We start from the raw sequence: 8,795 nt of genomic DNA, 5'->3' as shown, positions 1-8,795 counted from the left end.
AAAAAAAAAGAGAGAGAGAAATACTGATAGGCTGACACGTTATTAAAATCCACATTTCCCCCTTTCTTATTGTAGAAATGATAATCAGATGCCTTTATTTAACATAGCAGTTTTTCGTGTAATTTGAAATCTCAGTTACTCAAGAAAACAGTATTTATTATAATTCTTGATGTGTCATGTCACCAGTGGGATTAAAGAAAAACATAACTGCTCTTTGGTTTTTAACTTACCTCAAAGTGCTTGGACAGAATCTGAACCCTGGAGGACTGTAATGACTTTTATTTAGCCTTTGTTGTGGAGGCCTTTATTTGTAAATTCAAGACATCCTTTTGCTCATGGTTTACCTAAGGCTTATGGAACTTGTAAACTAGTTCCATGACATTCTCCCGAGGGACTGCACTGTACCAGAGTCCTGTTATGGAGTCTGAATTAAATGTGGTCTTTCTCTCTGTGTGCAAAGCAGCTAAGACAGGCCCAGAAGCCAATCAAGAAGACAGTGAGCCAAGTGCAACAAAGAGATGTGTGGAAAGTGCCAAACCCGCTAGCGGAGTTACTGTTTTCTGTGTGTAAACATTTTTAATTCCAGAATTCTAGTGGGTTCATAATGTCTGATGAAATAGTGTATGCTTTGTTTACTAAGACTCAGTGTTGGGCATTTAGGATGCTCCTCGTTGCTCTGCTAACATAAGCTGTGCTGCTGTGAGTCTACTTCGAAAAGAATTGTTGCTGGCATTTTTTGTAACTTCTGGGTGAATTTTCGAAATGAAATTTGAGCTCAAAGTTCTGAAAGATGAGTAGATTACTAAATAGGTGAGAAAAATGCAAAAGAGGCACTTCAGGTAAAAACAGAACAGCCTCATAGTGACAAAGTTCTCAGCAGCTGGTGAGTCTTGCTTTCCTGGTAGTGGTGGGATCATAAAGCTGTGGGCACAGCAAGGTGAAGCTGCAGATGACATTCTAATTGGATTTGCCTCCACGGACCTTGCTTTTACAGTTGCAACCAAGGCAATGGCTTACTACCTCAACTCAGAAGCCCACCTGGATCCAGGGCCCATCTATGTTCGAGAAAATGGGCAGCTACACATGGTCAACCTGGCCTTGGATGGTGTTAAGAACAGCCTGCAGAAGCCACGGCCTTTCAGACTCTTTCCCAAAGGCTTTTCCGTGGAGCTGTGCATGAACAGGGAAGACGACACTGCACAGAAAGAGAAGACTGATCACTTTATCTTCACATACACCCGAGAGGGGAATCTGCGATACTCTGCTAAGTCCCTCTTCAGTCTGGTGCTGGGCTTCATCTCCGACAACGTTGATCACATTGATTCCCTCATTGGCTTTCCTGAGCAGATCGCTGAGAAGCTGTTCTCGGCTGCTGAAGCCAGACAGAAATTCACAGAGCCAGGGGCAGGGCTCAGGGCGTTACAGAAGTTCACTGAGGCCTACGGGAGTCTGGTGCTGTGCTCGCTGTGCTTGCGAAACAGGTGGGTATTCTCTCTCATTAGCTAGTGAGTACTTAGTGGATGTTTATCCTGTCAAGCCCCGGGCCTTAGTGGGCTCATAAGCTCTACCATCAGACAGTACTTTCAATTTTGAACTTACACATTTAAAGTACAGTTCATTTTGAGGGGGGGCTGGGGAAGCAGGACGGGGATCACTAACTTTTTCTCTCTTCATCTCATAGACAATATTTAGCCTTATTTTGAAAATGTTCTGTAAGGATTAGCTTGGCTACTGCAGCTTTTCCAATAGATAAAAATACTTGGCAACCAACTTCTCTCCTTTTTTTTTTCCCCTTTGAAATATGGTCTTGCAATATTGCCCAGGCTGGTAGAGAACAACTAGGCTCACCAGGTGATGGTAGTCCACACCTTTATTCTCAGCACTCGGGAGACAGAGGCAGGTGGATCTCTGAGTTTGAGGCCAGCCTGGTCTGCAGAACAATTTCCAGGACTGTCAGGGCTGTTACACAGAGAAATGCTATCTCAAAAAAAAAAAAAAAACAAAAACAAACAAACAAAAAGGACACAAACTGTTCTGTCCTCCCCCTCAACTTTTAGGTATGGGCATATACCATCTTGCTCCCTTGGAGCTGTTTTACTCATAAGAGAATACAGGACATTTATGACCTGCCAGATATAAATATCTCTTGATATAATATAGCCTTGGGAATGTGAAGATTAGTACTCAGAATTCCTGGTCCTGTTTCAGTTTTAAGAACACTAGATATTGACTGTTAGATTAAAAGGTAACATTTTTAAAATGCGTGATTAAAATTTCAAACATCCTGAAGTTTGGAAATGCTCAGCACCCCAGCCTGTCTCCTCACAGAGCGGACTTTCCCTTGTTACTCATTTGCCTTTGCTCGTGCACTTTTTTGTATTCATTTAAAATATTTATTTCATTATCATTTAAGAAAACTTTGAGAACATCTACTACTTTTAAAAAAATAAAAATGACCCTGGCAAACAGTTCAAACCTCCTGTTTCCTTTCCCAGAGCCCAACCACCTTTTTTCTCATTCCAGAGATCCTTTGAACATTTACATCTCTGTGGCTTTCCAGTTTGTCACACTGGCAGTGTGGGTGGCGACATGTTTTATATACTATGAACCTTTCTTTGTACACACAATTTGAAAATCATTTGTAATCAATATTGTAGACTTAGTTTTATAATGTACTATCTGAACTTTTTTATGATTAAAAGGCAGTTTGCTATTAATTCATTTTGTGTGTGTGTGATACTGAAGATCCAATCCAGGACCTAATAATACTAGGATAGTGTTCTGTCTGAGCCACATTCCCCAACCCACCAGTTTACCGTTTAGATGAATAATAAATACAACGTATAAAATGAAGCCAACAGCACGCCTTTAATCCTAGTACTCAGGCAGAGGTAGGTGGATCTCTGAGTGTGAGGCCAGCCTGCTCTACAGAGTGAGTTCCAGTACAGCCAGGGCTACAGAGAACCCCCCCTGCCCCCCCCGCCCCCTCCCCCCGCCCAAAGAGAGGCCAAACAAGATGTATACAATAAAAGAGAAAGCAATAACAGAAAATATAAAACTCATAAAACATGAAGAAAAGCATAACTAGTCTTTATTTAATTGGTGTGTGGAGTTAATGAATTCACCCCAGGTCAGGTTGCATATGTTGCTTTAAAAGGATTAGGCCAGAGGACACAGAGCAGAACCTTGGACTTGCACAAAGCAGGCATTTCCTGAAAATTGTGTGTGCTGTAGCCTACATGGGATTGCTGCCAATGAAGGAAAACACTTATCTTGCTGAATGACAAAGCCAGTTTATTTAACATTTTATCCCTTTACCTCCCTTCTTCCTTCCTTGGTAGAATCTTGTACTAGCTCAAGTTGGCCTTATACTGTCAAACTCCTGCTTAGCCTCCTGGGTGCTATGATAGGCATGGGCAACCTTGCCATGCCTCACTCCTTACTTTATTCCAAGTTAGAGGGGTGAAAAGCAGAATTATGTATAAAGACTCCATATTTGAGAATATATAAAACTAAAATGAAAACTTTACAGTTCTACCACAGTATTGATGTTCAAAAACGTACTTCCCCTCATTAGAGTGCGTGCTCTATAGCTAGTGTTCTGCTTTCTCCATTATCTTTACAGTCTAAAGAGTTCCCATGCTTTTGAAAATGCTGTTTGTCCCTCATATTCTATAGTCTCATTGGTTAGATTGTGATAATAACACTTTAATTCACATTTGATGAGCATTTTAATAATGTAAGCAGCTCCAGTACCAAAACAATACGTGGGTATGACGTTTCTGGGAAGTAGTTTGCAGTGTGTATTGAGACCTAAAAGCAGCTACATGATTTGTTCAACATATAGTTCATTTTGTTTGCTTGGGTTTTTTGAGACAGGTCTTTCTATGAAGCTGTTACATTGTGATTAAAGGTGTGGGCTACCATGTCCAGCTTTGAAGTTATTTTTAAGCCAAGTCCTCACTATGTCATCTAAGCTGAAATTGAACTGGGCCTTCTGCTTCAGTTGCCCAAAACTCATTGTAAATCCAGTTGGCCTCAAACTCATGGCTCATGCTCCCTCCACTGTTCTGTCTAGTGTACAGGCATGGACCACCATCCTTGGCCTGTAATTCTGCATATTAAGACTATCTCAGCAAGCATGGTGATCACCCTATAGAGCAACATCTATCTTATAGGAGAAATTCGGGCTCTATAAGGTGGTTGTTGGAAATGAAGTCACACAGTGGAAGGATTCAACCTTCTTGTTTCTCTTACTCCTGGCTTCAGGAAAAAATAGGTGAAACTGGATAGAGGAAAGAGCCTTTCTTATAAGCCCAGTCATGATAGCAAACAACCGAAGCAGAAGGCCCAGTTCATTTTCAGCTTAGATGACATAGTGAGGACTTGGCTTAAAGAATAACTTCAAAGCTGGACATGGTAACCCACACCTTTAATCACAATATTTAGGAGGTAGAAGCAGGCAGATTTCTGTGAGGTCTAATCTACATAGAGAGTTCCAGGACAGCCAGCACTACATAGTGAGACCCTATCTCAAAACAAACAAAAATCCAAAAATAATTTTTTAAAAAATGTATTCAATCTGGTAACAACATTGGTTTTTGTAGCAGTGAGACACTGAAAGAGAATTTGCTAAGCAGATTATGGTATAGTCAGATAATGAAGTTAACATAATATTCTAAGATAATTTAAATGACTGCTAAATGTTCAAAATGTGACAAATGAAAAAAAAAATGAACCTACACATGTTGACTAACTCAATAACCACAGACTCAGGAGGCTGAGGCAGGAAGAGGGCCTAGAGCCAGTACAAGGCCAAACAGAGCTATTAGCAAAATCCCAGGTCTAAGATTTATTTTTTTAATTTGTTTTAGACAAATGAGCTTTTCTTTTCTTTTTAACTTTTTTGTAGCCCTGACTATTCTGAAACTCACTGAATAGACCAGGCTGGTCTTGAGATCGGAGATCTGCCTGCCTCTCTCCCTCCCAAGCTCTGGGACTAATGGCGTGCCATGCCCAGATGCAAGTGAGCTTATAAGAAACCACCTTCTTACGGCATGCATTAGTAGCTATGTGCATGCCATGGCACATGCTCTGTGCTGTGACACACATGGAGCTTAGAGAACAAACTGTGTGGAGTTAGTTCTTTCTTTCCTCCCTCTGGGAGATGTGAGGGATCGAATTCCAAGTCATAAGACCTAAATGGCAAGTGCCTTGCTCACTGCGCCATCTTGTTGGCCAGATCCCTTTTTTTTTGTTTGTTTGTTTGTTTGGTTGGTTGGTTTTCGGGTTTTTTTGTTTCTTTGTTTGTTTGGTTGTTTTTTAAGTACATTATAGCTATCCTCAGACACACCAGAAGAGGGCATCAGATTCCTTTACAAATGTTTGTGAGCCACCATGTGGTTGCTGGGAATTGAACTCAGGACCTCTGGAAGAGCAGTCAGTGCTCTTAACCGCTGAGCCATCTCTCCAGCCTCCCGTTTATATTTTTAAAATATTAATGTTTTTCACATGGTACTAGTGATTGAATTCAAGGTAGTAACTTTTCTTTTTCTTTTTAACCCTAAATTTTGTTTTAAAAATATTGTTATATATTGTTGAAAGAAAAAACCTAATGTCTATGAGGAAAGGTTGCAATTGGTTTTATTTTCTTTGTACTCTCTGTAATTTGTTTTCTTGGTATTTTGAGACAGGGTTTCTCTGTGTAGCTCAGCTGACCTAGAGCTCACGCTGTATATCCTCCTGCCTCTGCCTTCCAAGTCCTGGGATTAAAGGCATAAAGGTATGCACCACCACTGCCCAGCTTCTGTACTTTCTTAATCCCTCCCCCATTTTCCTTGTGATCCTGTATTTTGTATTTATAATGATCATGTATTTATTACAAAAAAAAAGTAGGGAACATTTTCAATATAATCTTTCAGATTATATTTTGTTAAATTCCAAACTTTGCATTTTTGAGCAGGTACAAGTGAGTTTATAGTTGTGATCAAAGCCCTCTTTTCTGACGACTCAAGAAACAAGGGCTGTAGGGATGTGTTTGCAGCCTAGAGCTGCTGCAGCAGAGGTGGTTGTACCAACACAAAAGGGGTCAGGCCAGAGGAAAGAACTTTGAGAAAATAATTGAAAATAAGAGAATCAGGTAGGTGAGAGCCCCTCATTAGGCACAGAAGCTGCCTGCTAAGAGGAGAAGCCAGGTCTTGACAGTTGGGGTCCAGGTAGACAGAATTAATCCTAACGGTGCTCACAGGGAGCTGTATCACCCTATGGTAACGAAGTAGTAATGGTCACTACTGTTTAAAGGGTGGACCTAGGCTGCCATCTACTTTGTAAATGTTTGGTTTTCTTAATTCTGGAAAGAAAGAATAGGAAGATGCAGTTTTATAACTGGAAAAATTGAAGCTGAAAGGGGTTAAGTGATGGAGCAAGTAATTAAAGCTGTTTGAATACAGAGTGGGCCCAGAAGTGTGGCTCAGCAGGTAGAGTGGCAGCTCCCAGTGATTCAAGCCTGACAACCTGAGGTTGAGAGCTCACATAAAGTGGGGAGAGAGAGCTGTCTCCTCTCACTCACTCCCCCACCTGTCTCTGTCTCTGCTGCTTCTCCCACAATAAAATAAAAAGAATTCAAACTCAGGTCTGTTTTGCACAAAAATATCTGTGTGTATTCAGTTGTTTCTTTACCGTTTGGGCCTTCAGAGGTCATTTGGAAGACAAGCTGCAAAAAAGAATCTGGAGCCTTGTGCCCTAGATTAGCATCTAGTACTGTCTGTGCCAATCCTCAGCCTTGAGTTACTTGATGTTTTTTAATCACATCACACAGTATTATGTTCTTCACCCTTAATTTCAGAGTTACTAAAAATCCTTTGGTAATTGATCAAAGGATGTGTGTTTTCCTTTCTCTAATTGCCAGTAACCCCCTAAATCCCCACTAACACTTCAGAACTGAGATCAGAAGGTAGAAAGCAGCTTTATTTTCAGTGCAGCTACAATAGTCTGGGTAAGTAATGCTTACTCATGTACCCAGCTGAGCTCTGTCTCCAGGCAGTTTAAACTTTTCCATTTAAAAAGAGTCCCAGCACCTCAGCCCATTTACCTAGTAGGCCAGTTGTCGCTTTAACAGTAAATAATTTCATTTGGTTATAGGAAGGAAAGAGCTCCGCCATTCTTCCCTTCTGATTAGCCATCCTTTTTTTGGCAGTTAAACTCGTGCTGAGTAAGAGAGAGCTGTGTGTTCTCACTAATCCTAGCACATTCTTCTGCTGCAGACATCCCAGGCTTCCAGAGGAAAGTGGATGAGAAGTGGATGCTCTGGCCACTGTCAGGCCTCCCTAGTATCCTAGGAACCTCTTCTCTCCTGTTCTGCTCACACCTAATCCCTTTCATGTTTTCCTGTTGACCTCATTAGAAATAGATGAACAAGTAGAAGGCAGAGCAGAGCCCAGTCAGGCTGTGGAATGCCATTTTGATCTGTTCCTCTCCAGAGGCCTCCCTGATGCTTCCTGATAACAGCTTGGCAAGGTGCTCCAGTGTAATTAAGTCACTTATGTTCATAGTTTGTCTTAATAAGCATCTAAATGAGAGTCATGCTGTAGCATTCTTTCAGGGTAGTTAGGGCAACAGATCCAGTGGTGTGGACGGGTGCTCAAGCTTGAGCTTCAGTAGAAAGATAAAATGTGATGTGCTAGGTAGTTTTTTAAATACCTTTTAGTATATGCAGATTAAAGCGTGGGCTCATGCTTGTAATTGAAACAGGAGACTTTTAAATCAAGTCCAGCCTAGACTACAGAGTAAGGCCCTTCCTAAAAAAGGAAAAAAGCAAAAGAAAAGGCAGTTTGTAAGTTTGGAAATCCCCAGGTGAAGCCCAGCTACCGCCAAGGTCCGGCTAATGACAGACTGGATTTTTAATTGTGACTTGCCTTTGCTCAGACTCTTCTGTTTGTTAAAAGGTGTTGATTCTATCATCATATACAAAGGGTTTTTTTGAGGTACTTACTAATTAGTCCAACCCATGTGATAGAATCATTAGTGTTACGTGCTTATTTCTTGGTACTTTGGAGTAATGTCATGTTGTCTGTGGCACAAAGTCACAACCTGAAAGTTTGAAAAGATGATGACAAGCTATTGATTGCTCTCCACACTACACAGGTATTTGGTGGTTGCAGAAAAACTTGAAGAGATCAAGTCTTTCCGGGAGCTGACTCGTCTGGACCTCTCCTGTTGCTGGCTTGGAGATGAACATGAGCTTCTAGAACACCTCACCAATGAGGCTCTGTCCAGGTACCAGCCCACTGTTGCTTGTAAACATCTTGTTTATTTACTGACTTACTTATTTTTATCTGCTGTACAGTGATGGTTTGACTACATGTATGTCTGTGTGAAGGTGTCAGATTCCCCTGAACGGGAGTTACAGAGCATTGTAAGCTATTGTGTAGGTGCTGGGAATTGAACCCCGGTCCTCTAGAAGAGCATCCAGTGCTCCTAACTGCTGAGCCATCCTCCAGGCCCTGCTGTATTTTAAAAGGACAGTCCAGTAGAATCATTTTAAGGAATGTTACTTACTTTCCTGTATTATTTACTAAAATTTTTTTCTAAAAACACTTTCAACTTTTGTTCATTTGGTATAGCAGTATAGATTGGAAAGCTCTTAGGAAAGATAATTTATTTGTTCTTTTTTCTAAATAACCTTTTTTTTTTTTTTTTTTTTTTGGTTTTGGTTTTGGTTTTTCAAGACAGGGCTTCTCTGTGTAGCCCTGGCTATCCTGGAACTCATTCTGTAGACCAGGCTGGCCTTGAACTCA

The 8,795-nt window shown here is 40.9% G+C and overlaps 1 protein-coding gene across 3 annotated transcripts in view; it reads left to right on the top strand.

Annotated features, from left to right (window-relative positions):
* Lrrc42 (leucine rich repeat containing 42) overlaps nt 1-8,795 on the top strand; it is a 23,257-nt gene that overhangs the window by 5,074 nt on the left and 9,388 nt on the right. For all 3 annotated transcript variants that reach the window (XM_021159797.1, XM_021159799.1, XM_021159798.2), the window contains exons 2-3: nt 995-1,481; nt 8,143-8,274. In XM_021159797.1, coding sequence (XP_021015456.1) covers nt 1,009-1,481; nt 8,143-8,274 — 605 coding nt within the window. In that variant the 5' untranslated portion in view covers nt 995-1,008. The remainder of the gene's footprint in view (nt 1-994; nt 1,482-8,142; nt 8,275-8,795) is intronic.

This window comes from Mus caroli, chromosome 4 (genome assembly GCF_900094665.2).
Source record: "Mus caroli chromosome 4, CAROLI_EIJ_v1.1, whole genome shotgun sequence".
NCBI classification, from domain to species: domain Eukaryota; kingdom Metazoa; phylum Chordata; class Mammalia; order Rodentia; family Muridae; genus Mus; species Mus caroli.
Note: the sequence above shows the minus strand (reverse complement) of the source record. Positions and strands in the feature narration are given on the sequence as shown.